We start from the raw sequence: 15,207 nt of genomic DNA on the forward strand, positions 1-15,207 counted from the left end.
TATTCTGTGTATCTACAAAGAGCAATTTCTCTTTTTTCTTAGTTTGCTGCTGAATAAGACAAACCAAAATAAAAAAGACTGTTAATTATAAATAGCAGCCATAATATTAAAACACCATTGTTTTTGTTTCTTGTAATTAAGGGGAAGGATGCAGATAACAGAATAAACTGATAATGATGATGTCAATGAGGCCGACATTAAACAAAATGGCAAGTGCATGGTATCTTCTTGTAATAGCAGGTCTACCACCAGCCCGCACGCATCAGAATGTCAGATGAAAATCTTTAGAGGCAGCCCAAAGGCTTCAGATCTGATTCTTCATCTAAAAGCTGTACTGCTTTGCCTAGGGTACTGTAAAGTACACAAGATGAGAGCTATATCCTGAAACCTTAAGTGTTTATGTTCCCCATCATCTTTGCTTTTTTCTTTAACACATATAATTTCCATCTCTGCAATCTTTATGGTCCAAAGATTCAGGTCCTGTCCATGGCAACCTGGAATTTTGCCCCTAGCCCTGATAATTTCCCTTGTCTCTTGTTTTTTCACTCTTTCCAGAATAGTCTATATTTGAACATGAAATCTGGGGTACTGTTGAAAGACCACAAACTCCCTGTTAGAACTATTCTATAAACCGAAATCTTAAAATCCAACTAAAATAAACACATGTAAAACATATTAAAAAATATGTCATTTTAGAACTTCAGAGAGATCTTCTGCTACCATTTTAGCATAAGTGGCTGCACTGGAATTACAGTGGCTGAGGATCTGTCTCCTTGCATGGTCTGTCTGACAGTGCACTGCAAAAGCTGCCCCAATGCAAAAAGTATTCCCTTGGGTACATCAGTGGGCAGCCTGGTTGCAAGCAGAACAGATGCTGTACAATAAATGGGCTTTTTTTGCTCTTTTTTCAATGTTTTTTTTTTCCCTGTGTAAATCACACCAAAACAATTCCATTTCAAGACCAATGTGCACCTTAGACTCTTTCAGCCTAGATTCAAAATCAAATGTAATCCAGAGATTTTAACAGTTAATATTTTAAAAACAGGTCACGCACATTGATGCTCCTCCCAATTTTTATACTCACTGGAGTATCTGTGTGCAAAAGATGCCCTCACTCCAAACAAAGATGTCAAACCTCAGCAGGTCCTCAGTACAGACTCAATTTGGATAATCAGAAGTGTTCAGGATATATCCATAAAACATTTATGCAACATTTTAACAATTCTAATTCTTGCCCAAAACAACCAGCACAGAGAAAAAAAAAGGAAAAAAAGGAAGGAAGGAAAGGTAGGAGAAGTCAAGTAAACATCATTTTAAAGATGAACTCTACAGCTGAAAGAGCCTTTAACTGTGGGCTGGCTTAATCTGACAGTGGCCGTTGTAGGTCAGAAATTGGGTTGTTGCAATGTGGAACTTGTCTATTACAAATTTCCAAGCTGTTTTACTGTAGGGTGCTGTGAATGGATCAAAAGTCCCATTATGTACTTATTTATTCAGATACTCTGAGCGCTCGTAACATTAATTACATTTATAAACTTGCTGTATTTAAAGTGAAACAAACATGCTCCTGTAGAAGCCTCAGATGAGCTGCAGCAACACTCAGTTCTCTTTATGAACTATCCTGAAGTTACAGCATGACTTGGCTGATTGATTTGATACTGTGATATCCAAGATATTACTATAAACACTGTTTTTTTTTTCTTTCTTTCCTTTAATTACATAAAAGCAGTATCTATGAAGTCATTCATCTGACTTCATTCATTAACTTCTACCAGAATGCAATCAGATAATCTAAAAATTCTTACCTTGTAATACTGCCCCATGTTGACCGTTGGTGGAGGGTACTGCCCTGTGTTTTGCTGGCTTGGCATCCTCTGTCCAGGATAGCTGGGAGATGTAAGGGGTCTTGGAGGGTTGGGAGTAGGATACTGACCAGGCTGGTTTGGAAACTGGCTATTTGGTCCATACTGCTGGTTTCCATAATTTGGCTATTTCATGACAGAGAAGAAAGAAAACAAAAATCTGTTTCATGCAAGCAATTTTCTTGAACTGATTATTATTATATATTCAACAGTGGCATCAAAACAAACAAAAATCTCCAGGTGAATCTGCCTTGTCTTAATGCCACTCATGCCTAAAACCAGGCCCTGATGGTTGAAGGTGAATACTTAAAAGCTTAAAAGTCCTGGAAACCAAGGTAGGATGAGATTAACCATGTACCTTTTTCCCTGCAGTTTAATGTGCACGTGCGCGCACACACACAGTTTGACAGAGCTATCAAGCAGCTGCCATTTTCCATCTGAGGTACCTCTATGGTCCAAAGGACACCGTGGCTGAAGACAGCAGAACTGTTACCATACGTAACATTCACAGTATTTCTGTGTTTTGGCAAGCGCTATCAGCCCCATCTTTGGGGCTCTTTTTCCAGATGGAAAATGAAGGGACAGAAAGACAAAGTAACCAAACAAAAGTCTTGGAAAGGGCAGAAGATGGAACCTGTGCTGCTCACAGCTTACTGTTCAACACAGCTGCTCCCCTGGCCCTGCGCTGGGGCGTAGAGCAGTGCCCTAACGACTAAATACAAGCTAGTATTAGTCATAAGCGCCTTGCTAGTGCTAGCTGGTACTGTGCTGCACTTCTGGACTCAAAGTCATGAAAATCATAACTTTAAGAGTAATAAAATAGCAGTTTGAAAATGAACTGATTAATAAGATGTCTCCATAGACAAAGCTTGCAAAAATCAGTAAGCAAATAGCAGTTACTGAATTTGCACACTGCCAGTCAAACAAGCATGTAACATTTAGGGCATTGTTCTGTAGGAACGTCTTGTGGACATGACTGTATTTACTTGCAATGACAAACCTGCTTCTGAAGCAGCAAAAAGGGATTTACAGTCTTCCCTAAAACATGAAATCTGAAGATAAAAGTAATTATCTGAAAAGCTGCATTCTATGTTTTCCTTTCTTAATTGTAGAGTAAGTGTGACAGTATTTACAGAGCAGAAAAGCCTTCCCAGAGAAGCAACTTGCAGGAGCACATATTTTTTTTATATCTGACTTTTTATTATTTGTTGAAAAATTCATTTGCAGATCAGGAAAAACTGAATCTTGAATACTTAAATGTAGCTCAATAATAAATGTTCACTACATTTTATGCACACCATGGTACTCTTCACTGTATATATTCTATAAACTCTTACTACTGTTCTTATAGTTCAGTCAATACAATAATATTCAAAGCTCTACAACAGGAGTTACAGCTATTGTTTTTAGTCTTATTTCAATACAAAATTCCACCAGGAAGTTATCTCTGAAGCTATTATCTGGTGGCTAGATTTGTAAAGACACTTAGGTGCACGTAGATGCCAAGAGGCAACTGGTGGGATTCTTAAAAGCATCTACTGCCTGATTCACACTAACTTTAATAGTAACTGAGTACATTAGTGGGGGTTTTTTAGAATCCAAAAACTCATCTGTCTACATCTTTACTTGTCTAAATGTCTTTAAAATTCTGACCCGAAGTGTCTGGCCCAAAGTCATAATACAAGTCAATGGCATTATAATTTTCTCTAGGAAACCACTCAGCTCTCATATAACAGCATGGGAACTTAGACAGAAATACCACACTCCAAATAAACTTATATTAGATAAGTGCAAACACAGAGGGGTTTGAGCTCAGTGTGATTTATATTCATTCCAGCACCTATGAAAATCAAGCCTCAAGAAGTTTGGAAAGCAATTGATCTTTAAAATAAATGTTATTACTATTGATGTTTATACAACATATGCCCTGCATTTCCTTAGAACAATAAAACCATCTGAGAAAATGCAGATCACATATGTAATGTGCTCAAATGAAGTACTTCACCTTCACAATCTCTCTTTTACGTTGTTAAGTTAAATAAATACATTCAGGTGAAAGAAGCCTGCTTAAGGTCTATGAATTCACCGTCTACCATGAGAATCATGAAGTGACATTTTGAGGGCTCAGCCAGTTTTGGGCCTTTACTGGTTTTAATGCCTATCATCTTGACTAACATACCAAGGACCAAACCGAGCACTTTAAAGGCTAAAAAGCAAGAGCTGCAGTCACTCGTATTTGAACAGCAGTATTTCTATCAAGGTTGGAGCCAAGATGTAACTGTTATACAGGGATGTACGCCACACATTATCCAGCATGCCGCAACTTTCAGCCAAAATAATATTGTATGCAAAACTAAAAAAAATGAGGGAATTTCCTACCTCTCCTGGGTACGGTCTCTTTATGCCCTGGATAGGCAAGGACTGAGGCCGCGGGCCTGGATAGGCTTGCTGAGGCATCCGCTGCCCATGAGTGCTGAAGGGACTCATTCCAGGAGGCCTAGGCTGGTTCATGCCCATAGGTGGCCCACTCATACTGGAAGGTGTCATTCCTGCTCCCATGCTTGCTGGGTTCATGTTGCCTGGCATAGAAGCAGGGCCACGAGGACCAGGCTGGTTCATAAACTGGTTGTTGTAAGCCTGAGTTGGACCCATCTGGAAAGAGGAACAAACCTTCAACGGAAGAAGAAGAAAAAAAAAAAAGAATAAAATGCGACATGCATTTAAAATGGGAGGAGGGCTGAACATGCTTTTGGGGGAGGGAAAAAGGGACGGGTTATGTCGCATTTTCCTTAAACGTTCTTCAACCTTTGATGGGTGGTGATGTTATTTATAATAAAAGTTCAGTTGGAATTGTACAAGGCATAAGAGAGACAGACAGAGACATTAGTCTATGGTGAGCAATTAAATCCTTTAAAGAGGCTAGTCTACCATTGTAAGGCAATGGGGTTAGGAAGCTGGCTTGGTAAATACAATTTCCAAGAGATTATGTTTCTTCATGTCATATGGGCCCATACACTTCAAAACTCACTGAGGGTTAAAAAAAAAAAAAAAAAAAAAAAAAAAGCAACAGGGGAAAAAACCTGAACTGATCAAACCCTCGTTTATTTTAAGAAAAAATTATTACAGGAAGTCATCTCACGCTGGAGGGCTATGGATCACCAAAAATGCATCTCTCATACAGTTGTTCTCATAGACAACATTATTAAAAAGCAAATATCTTTTATTGTTGTTTCCTTGTTGAAATGAAGAAAAGAAACTACTTACTGCAGTTGGCAACATTAAACAATTAATTACCCAAGCTATACAAAACCTATTCCAAGATTCTGGAACATCTCACTGGGTACCAATGTCTAAAAGTTCATGGGGCAGCAATAATATATCATGTTAGAAATGGCCATAACTTTGGCTAATCTTTGATTGTTTTAAGTGGCAATCTCCAAACTACAAAATACAGGTAGGCAACACGTATTGGGGAAAACACTGGGCACTTTGGCGATTGACTTGTACCCGCATACCCACATTCCAGCAGCCTCTCATAAGCATTTATAAGCATATCCATGCACAAAAAATAGAGTAGGCACCCTAAGAAGCAGGGGAGTAAGGAGAACCCACTCCCTGTAATGGTCCAAATCAGGCAGGTATGAATGCATAGGAGTTATTCTCTTACCGGCCCATACTGGTTCATGTCCTTGTTCTGTGTCTCCTGAAGGGCTGCCACGGTGGCTGTAGCTGTAGCTGTTGCTGTAGCAGCTGCAGCCGCAACTGCAGCAGCAGCGGCCGCAGCAGCTGGCTGGGTGAAATCTGCCGGTGGCCTCGTATGTGGGGGGATCCCCATTCCTGCAGGGGTATTTGGGCCTCCAGGGTAACTAACAGGCAAAAAAACAAAGAAAGAAAAAAAAGAAAGAAAATCAAAACGTGACTAGTGTTCTGGGTTTATATTTGAACTTCCGTCTGACCTCACCTGGAACTGTTCCAGGTATGTAAATGGGATATAAGTGTTGCTCCAGTGCAACCGTCATAGGGGGGCCACCAGGGTTGCAAAGCACCACCACAAGGTGTTTTGGGGGTTTTGAACCGCTTTGCAATTCTACAGCTTACTGAGCGGCTGACCTGAAAACCTGAAAGTTAATGCATGCTCCATTTCCCAGTAGTTTAGAGGCAGACTTCATAGAAGCATGAGCAGATAGCTTCCTCCACAACAACACATTCACCTGTCTCAGTGGTAAATTATACCAAATTTTGCCGAAGCTGTAAAAGAATTCCTTCTTGAACCTCAGCTGAAAGGCCAGGAGAGACCAGCTGCAATCAGCTCTTCTGGGTTCTTCACTAAGTAGTTTGGCAAGTCCTATCTAGCCTTCTATTGATCTTAAAACAGAAGAAACTAAACAGTGCCTTTCACACTCCAAGACCTCAACTATCTTTATAAAGATGGGTCAATATTGCTGTGCCCATTTTAGAGATGTTAATATCTAGCTACAGAAACTTTATGATTTGTTCAAGGTCACTTAGCAAGTCAGTGGCAGAGATGAACAGAGAGATACGTCTCCCAACTTCCAGGCTCATATTCTTCACACTAGACTGACTTCGAGGGTTTGCAGAGGGACCACAAGTAGTGTTTTCAGTTAAGCTGGACTCACCATCCTTATTTACAAGGGATGGGCATAGAAAGTCAAAATCTAACAAAACCCAGGCTATTAAATTTTGGCATGTTTCACAAATGCAGCATTCACTTCTTCCAAATAAACAAACACTGAGATCATCTCTCTGAATAGAAATCTTCACCCTTAAATCTTTTCACATTTTTGCTGTGGAGCACATCTTTTGCCAGAAATATCCCATGCATAGGAACTTCCTGGTACCTAATATTCAAGCTTACTTCTCCATGCAGGCAAAGAAATTATACCATCAATACCTCTCACATCCTGGCCTTATTAAATGTTAATTATTCCTAAGCCTGTGGTCTGTTTAACAATCTCTGTTAATTAAAACTTTATTTTGGGGGTTTATTAGAGCTAATTGATTGACCTAAGCCATTTCCATTTACTGTGATGAATTTCATTGCAGTCTGGGTAGCTGATTTCTGAAGCTGTAGAAGCAGTACGCACTTCAGTTAGCCAGCATAAAATAGCTACTGAGACTTTAAATAATCAAAATAAGCCCACGACACTTTTGTCAGGTCACTACAACTACAGGTTTCATCAACTATGTACATCCATTTTCCACCTCACACTAGTAAATCTTACCTCCCACCAAAACCTCCACTTCCAGGATAGTTGGGTCGCCCATACATGCCCTGCTGTATATATGGTTGAGTGGAGCCTGCCTTGGCTGAAAATTGTTGCTGCTGTCCAGCAAACTGAGGGGAATTGATTCCAGGGTTGCTGGTAGTCATCCCAGAAGCCATGGGATTTCCTGCTGGGTTCATAGGGTTGTTAGCATTTGCCATTGGATTTCCCAGCACCTGTGAGAAGAAATATTAGAATAAGGAGCTGTACCTTGAATTACTTCAAGCAAACTGCTTTAAGTTAAGTTGATTTGCTGGAATCGATGCACTACAACATAACCATCCCACACTCTGAACTGTAGAAGCGTACACCTTGTTGAAGTCTAAGTGCAACGGTTTCTGATGATCTTTCCTTTTGCCATTTCCAAACTAACGAGAGTCTGATCTCTAATTTTCCTTCACAGGAGCTAGTCTGGATTCCATCTAGTTAACAAACATACTTATTTTAAAAGTTACAATAAAGAACTGCTAGAACATGTTCTATAGGTGACAAGCTCATCTGATTAAGAGATAGTGTTTTGTGGGTTTTTTTGATGCAGTACTTCAAAATGTCTTGCAGATATCCAGTCCTACAGGCATACTGTAAAGGATATTACAGATGCAAAAACTGTGTAAGAAAGTATTTCAACAACTTAATCCATTCTTGAATCTAAATCTCTCTAAAGCGCACAGAAGTCTGTCTGTTAGTTTTAGTACTTCTTAGGGAACAAAACACTGTTCTGTTTATAAAAGCACTGGGTTTGCTTGTTGGAAGCATTTTTTTAATTGAACCAAAAATGCTGTGGTTCCCATTGAGAAATAAGCATGACGGTTCATGGATTACCTGCATGGAAATCTCTCTCAATTTGGGAAGAAATTTAGTGGTCACAATTTTTGCAAAAGGCCAAGCCACACCTCGGCATTGAGTTCGTCTGCTTTTGGAATTTGTGAACTGGAATCCGTGAGTCCAGCTCTTCATTCCTTTCCCTCCAGGAGCAGGAAGACTTACAGGAAACCGCGCCATTTATCTCAATATACTCAGAACAGCTATAACCAAGCTTCATGTTTCAGAGCCTCACCCCTTCTGTGCAGTGACTCAGAAGAAAGCATTTTCTTCTTTTCACCAAAGCACTTTTTTCTCATATTGCACATTCCTCTGAAGTATCATGAAGAGTTTAAATAACACAACAGTGTCTCAAGATAGTACAAAACATTGAGTCAAATATTTTTTATTATTTTTTAAGTGTGAAAGGCTTCCACAGAAAACTCTAACTCCATTTTCTGCCCAGTGCTACTCCAGTTCTACATGTTAATATTTACTCAGTTGCTTCTCTCCTGGATGGGGTACCTTTTCTTTTAAGATGTCAAAAAGAAATCAACAATAACAGACAATATTATAGATCTGGTAACTGTTACCTATCTTTACTTTTTGAACAAAGTTTTTGCTACAACCAGTGCTTATGTAACTGTTATGAGGGTATCTATGTGACTTGGCCCCAAAATAATGTCTTTTATTTTTTTTAATGGCTCAATCCACAATGAAATTATTATTTTTTCCTAACCAAAGTAATTTCTTCCTAACCAAAAGGGAGAAAAAAACAGAAAAATCTCATATGGAATCTAATGATGTTTAATTTGAAAAAAGGTGGGAAAGTCAGGTTATATTTATGTACCATTTGCACACATAATACATGGTGATGTGTTTAGAGCACTTCATCCATGGTATAAGAAAAGGATACACTGTCTGAGAGTATGATTTGTGCCACATCCCTTGGAGAGCACACTATCACAGATAATTGGCACAAGTCTCTTCTGTTAAAGCTGCTTCTCTTTATATAGCATAATCCAATATGCATTGGAGAAGAAAAAGAGAGGTAAGGACAGAGAGAACAGAATGAAAATCCAATTAATATGGCTCTCATCTGGAAGCCAGGAGATCATGCTTTTGCTCCAATGCATACTGAAATAGTTTTTGCAAAGTAAGGCAGTATTAATGGGAGAGTCTGAGGATGGCACAACCCTACAGCTGGTAGTTAGAGTTGCAGCGTTGAGGCAGAGTTGGCAGAGGATTTGAAAGCCCACTACTAGCATGACACAACCCTGGGTAAAACTGACAATAACTGCAATGTTGTGAATCTAGCTAGAAAATTTATTTTTATTGAAACAACTCTTCAAATTCAACCTGAAATTCCCAAGAGGTTCGGGATTACCCTAAACCATGCTTTTAGTGTTAAAATCATACAGCACAAAATATGTGCTAAACCTGACGTTTCCACGCAGCTAAGCGAGTTACTGACTCAAGCTCTCGCACACCTCCTTTCTGAGACCATCAAAGCAAACGCAGCTGGCAAAAAATGCAGCACGCCTGACAAACAGAACACAGCCGTTGTTCCTGAGCCTACAGGTATTTTCCAAAAAACTTCTAATTTTGCAAACATGACTCAAAATGCATACCTGGGGGGAGGGAGCATAAACCGAAGCTTACCTGGCTTTGCGAGGTATTAGTCACACCCCATACTGTGGTGACCACTGATAAAGAACCTGGTGGCTGGTTGGTATTTTGCTGCCAAGGAACAGAATCATAAGGGAAAGACCCATCACTGTAAAAACAAAGGTATGAGAGAGTGAGGTTTCAGAAGTTTAAATAGTGGGAAGTTGCTGGTGGGCAAAAGGGGATTAATACTTGGCATTACTTTAACTCCCTGCTACTTTTTTCATTATTAGCTTAACACTCTTAACGGCATGCTGTTGCTTTTTTTTTTTGTTGTTGTTAATAGCAATGTGACCATATCAAAACAACACAGAATTAATGAGTTCCTTGACTTGAGGATGGAGAAAATATATTCACATATAGGAATTTTACCATAGAGGTCTGCTACCAATCAAAGTAAAAATAAACTCATAGGTAGAGTTTCAAACAAGGACACTATGCAAGTTGCTCAGAAGCACTTGTTTTTTTGCAATCCGTCTCAAGCTCTTCAACAATCACTGCTTCAGCTGCCTCATATCAATTCAATTAGATTTTGAGACCAGACTGCAGCTCAGCTGTCTGCACTGGGTCCCCAAATGGCCACAAGAGCCTTAAAGGAGTAGCAGTTCAACATCATTTTGAAAACTAAATTGAAATTCAGATGGCGTTCTACCACACGATGGATAAGCTGCATGCCAAAAACAGTATTAGCTAATCAGCATTCTAGAAAATCAACTGCAGATATACAACACATCTTTCAGATAAATACGTGGATGAGAGGACTGGGTTTTTCCATAAGCTTTGTCCACAGATACAAACAAACATGTCTTAGAGATCTTTTCATATGAAAGCTTTGGTGATTGCAAAATGAGCACAGGCTATGTATTTCAAATTAAAACAATACATATGTCTAATAGAATTAATGATATATGTTAAATCCAGTGAAAGTAACTGTTAGTCCCCTAACTGTAAAATACATTCCACTGAAATTTGCTGGTTCTCCTATTATTAATTTGTAAATTTGACTTCTATTTGTATATATGTACACATACAAACATATAAATTTTCCTCATCTCTATATAAATCATTTAAAATATACACGCATCACACTTTAATTTTCAGAAGACGTTGCCCAGTACTTTATGTCAAGAATCCCATTTTTGGTTGAATTACCAGCTCTCACTGACATTCGATAGGCGGCTACCTTGCCCCCAAAATCCACGTAGGCTCTATGAGCACCGCACCTGAGCACTTCAAAATCTGCACTGTGAAGCGCTGTGTACTTAACTCACATGGCACAGGGAGAGACAACCAACCTGCCAGTGTCTTAAAAAGAGCTCTGTGGCAGACCAGGGAGCCGACTCCGCCATGTCCCAGGCCAGCACTCTGCGCTTGGCCCGCTCCTCCTTCCCTTCATGCGGGGCACCAAAATCAAGGACTATACAGGTTTTTGCTCTTCAGCCTGTTTACAAAACCTAGTGTAGATCATTTAAGAACAGGAATGGCATTGCACAAAGAACTGTGCGTACAGGTGCTAAAAATCTGCCTATGTCCCAAGTGACTGATAACCTAATAATAGCAATAGCAATGCATATGTTAAAACGAAATAATGAATACATTTTACAAACAACTAGCAAATTTCAGACAAATTCCTTAATGCTGTGTCAGCATAATAGCATTGTATTAGAGTGTAACTATGAATTTAAACTGACCAATTTGTTTCAAAATACCCAAACTGAATTATATAATAATGAAATCATAAAAAAATTAAAATGAATTATATTAGGGAAAAGAATAATTTCCCTTAACAAATAATTAGGGAAAATTAATGGAAGACAGTAATTCTACATAAGATGCTTGACATGTAATGTTTACTTTGACAGCATCTAAATTAAACCAAGGGTGAATAAGGGTATATTTTACACCTTGCCATCAGTAAGTCCTCTTAGTCCATTTGTCTTTAAAATCTTTTCTCTTAGAAGGCTAACAATCTTCCTGATCTCATTTAAAGTCTCAGACAATGGCTTCAGTGCCTAATATTTGCAAGTGATGCAATGTTTAAGCAAGTCCCCTTCATCACTGTGGAGATAACTGATGACTAACCCAGAATTTGTGACTACTATGAAGCCTTCTTTTTTTCCTGCTCTGAATGATGCCTCCTACTTTACTTCCTTCTCTGACTTTTTCTGATGATGTCTGTTCTGTGGGTTTTGTTTTTTTTAAAAGATATTTATGGCATGTTTGAGTGTTTATAGACTTGGATGACTACAAGGAAGCTCTTGCCATGACATAAACAGTTAAAGATCTCACTGCAGCCATCGCTTTATATTCCCCACTGATTTCCTATGGACAGGTAATAGCACCTGGGGGGCAAAGCAAATATTTCACAAGTCTTCCAGTAAATAAGAAGGGTAATGACAGACAGGGATCAAACCACTAAGTCACTGAAAATCCTTCTAACGCACACACCCTGTATGGTATGTATGCATTATCAGACTTTGAGCTAGTGATGCCTTAGCCTAATATTAAAAAGTCGTATCTATTTCTTCTCTTTCTTTGCCCCAAAGCAGGCTCTCTTACCCACTCCTCTCCTCTAGAGTACACAGAAGAGAATTCATATATTATTCATCCATACTTTCCAACTAGAAAGTCACAGCATTGTTTAGTGGAAAGCTGCACTGGGCTCTCAAAGATTATATGATCACTTCATCTAATTATAATGAAGAGTAAATCACTCAATTTTTACTCTGCTACAGAACTGTTAAAATGGGAGACCTCTCTAGAAACCATATTGTTGACATATGACAGAAGTCTCCAGAATAGAAAACCCAGCATAACACATGAAAGCCAGAAAAGAAGACCAAGCATTGAATCACACAACTGTTACATTATCCAACATAGCATTTAGCTTTAAATCAAAGACATTAGCACCAGAAATTATGGTGACACTGAAATAGCGACAGGTGTGTCTTGCAGAACATCCGCTATACACCCTAATATTACCCCTACTGAGCTAGATCTCCTTCCTCACAAGTTTCACAGTAGTTACCACAATGAGAAAAATGTGGAATTCAGTTGGTTTGCCAAATGACATGGTACTCTGGCCCCTCACCTACTGCACGCAGGCCGGACTGTGACTTTCGCCATACCAACGTGGGGAGAAGCTGCCGTTCAGAAGGCTGCTCTGGTTTTAAGCAACAGGATATGCTGAAACACATGCCACTTAACTACAGGATTACTTGCCCCTCCTCTTCTTCGCTCTTTCAACCTACATTTCTCTCCTTAGACAACCAAAAGGAATACTTTCAGCATCCAAGGAAAATCCATGCAAGTACTGTATTGAAATGTGACCGATCCAATTGTCATTTGCAAAAGAATTGTTTTCTCCTCTGTTATTGCACAGTTGCAAATTATTCTGAAATCCCTTTCTTTAAACTTGAAAATGGCAGCCAGGAGAGAAAGGATCCTCCACCTTTCCAGCCAAAGAGAAATGCTGCCCACAACACTGTTCCCGTTGAGCACTACAAGGGTAATTAAGTCTCTGATTACACCCTGGAGGGCAGTGAGTCAGTTTGGGCTCAGCTGGAGTCCACTAAAAGAGTATTGACTATATTTATAATAGTGTTAATGAACCTATACCTACTACTGGTCAGCATTAAAGGCCAAATAGCAGGGGAAGCCATAGAGCAAAGAGGAGGAGATGAAGGGAAATTACTTCTCAAACTATGATGTAGTGAAACCGCAATCAAGGAATAAGAAGGAAGGATTTCTTAGCTGCTGGCAAATGCACTAAAACCACTGGTCATGCAAGACTACTGTCAGAGAAGTAAGTTAGTTTTTAGGCCTAAACAGCTTCTCTAAATCCCACTATTAGAAAAACAGAACCAACCAGATGTCCAGCCTCTTTGGGATAGTTACAGATTTCATGTCAGACACGTCATTAGCTAATTCTATTAAAAGCTGCTTAATAAAAAGTGTGCTCCATATAGTATAGTAAAACTAGAGAATTGTTGTAATTCATACATGATTTGCAGCATTATTTGAAAATGCCTTATTTTAAATATGCTTACATAACTGAAACTACAGTTGTCATTAATGCTATTGTATGTGCATCTGGTACTGTGTTCACGTATCTTCAGTGACCGAGGAAGAAGAGATTCAGGTCATTTCATGAGGTATGCACCCTTACAGCATTGATAATTTACATGTTGTGGAGGAGGGCAAAAACTGAAGTAATACCTTGCCTGATAATTTTCCACATCGCTTGTTGAGAAGGGCAGATGACTAAAACATCACATTTATAAAGCAGCTCTCTCTGGTTTAACACAGAAAATCTATTGACTGCTACAGGAAAGCATCGGATATTGGCTTTCTCAACCAGCCTGCTCATTCCAAACACTGGCATCAAGCTTCACACAGCTGGGCCCTCAGTGACTACTTTCTGTCCTTTACGCTCAAGCCAACTCCACAAGTTTTGGAGGGATCTTTAATGTTTCTCAAGTGCAGTCATTTCACCCCACCATGGTGCAATGGCTTAAAATGGTAGTTGGCACACATACAGAGTCCCTTAAATCTACCAAGTACACCACAGCCACGTCAGGGGACAGCGGCAGGAGCAGGCAGTGACCTGGATGACACTGACTGTCATTCCTCCCGCAGCTGTGGACATCTGGAGAGGAGCACGCACCTGGCGACAGGGAGCGAACTCTCCGCGCTCAAACCAGGCCTAACGCGCCTTCAGAGCCATGCGTAGTGCAAAACCACTACGCCCAACCAGAGACCACAGCTGGGGCTGCCGACCTGTTGCTTGTGCTGGGGCGCGTGGCGCACCCCTCCGTGCCGCTCGGCCCCTCCGAGCCCGGCGTTTGCAGTGCCTAGCACCCCGCGGCTGTATTCTTGGCTGGAGCCTCTAGGTGACACTACTTTAATACAAACTACAAAACAACAAACTACCAAACAAGACTCCTTGCTCCTCCTACCCCTCCCTTCTTTTCCCCCAAAGATCCCATCCACCCTCGGCGAACGCCCCCCCCAACACCCTAATCAGCACACGAAATAGAGCCCGTCCTAACTCCAGCATCAGGGCAGGCGTTTCATATCCTATATTGTCTCACAGAGTTGCACAGTTTTACTTGCTTTCGTTCAGGCTTACTTCTGTTTTACTTGGGTTTCTTCAGTGAATACCACTCACGTCGCTTTAATTAATAATATGGGTTCAGTTAGCAATCCTTCTTGATTAGGGCACCACTACAAACTTATTTTAAGCAAATGCTTATTTAAGAAAAGACTGTTTTGCATGGTGCAGTGCATACATTGAATTCAAACCGCTTTTTCAGTGTGTTCATGTTATGGAATAGGCATCAACATCACCACATTTCTATACTTCTCTTATCAGTATAAACAAAACCTAACAGCTTCTTTAAAAACAAAATCACAAGAATGGATAGAACACTATTAGCAGTTTCCTGCAATGCTAAAATGTTCCAGGAAGGACTTCAGCTCTTTTTTTTTTCTTCAATTTTAATAAGCTAGCAGTCTCTTACAATCTACTCCTAAATAACCACTCAAATGTATTTTTTAAATTTTATTTATTTATGGTCAAATTTCCCCTG

The 15,207-nt window shown here is 39.7% G+C and overlaps 1 protein-coding gene across 8 annotated transcripts in view; it reads right to left on the reverse strand.

Annotated features, from left to right (window-relative positions):
* Positions 1–15,207, reverse strand: part of ZMIZ1 (zinc finger MIZ-type containing 1) — a 363,439-nt gene that overhangs the window by 28,869 nt on the left and 319,363 nt on the right. For 6 of the 8 annotated variants that reach the window (XM_067299868.1, XM_067299863.1, XM_067299864.1 and 3 more), the window contains 5 exons: positions 9,611–9,725; positions 7,106–7,323; positions 5,530–5,728; positions 4,242–4,532; positions 1,806–1,988 (listed from right to left, as the gene is read on the reverse strand). In XM_067299868.1, coding sequence (XP_067155969.1) covers positions 1,806–1,988; positions 4,242–4,532; positions 5,530–5,728; positions 7,106–7,323; positions 9,611–9,725 — 1,006 coding nt within the window. The remainder of the gene's footprint in view (positions 1–1,805; positions 1,989–4,241; positions 4,533–5,529; positions 5,729–7,105; positions 7,324–9,610; positions 9,726–15,207) is intronic. The other 2 variants (XM_067299869.1, XM_067299867.1) reach the window with 1 other exon arrangement.

The sequence above is a fragment of the Apteryx mantelli genome, chromosome 7 (genome assembly GCF_036417845.1).
Source record: "Apteryx mantelli isolate bAptMan1 chromosome 7, bAptMan1.hap1, whole genome shotgun sequence".
NCBI classification, from domain to species: Eukaryota; Metazoa; Chordata; class Aves; order Apterygiformes; family Apterygidae; genus Apteryx; species Apteryx mantelli.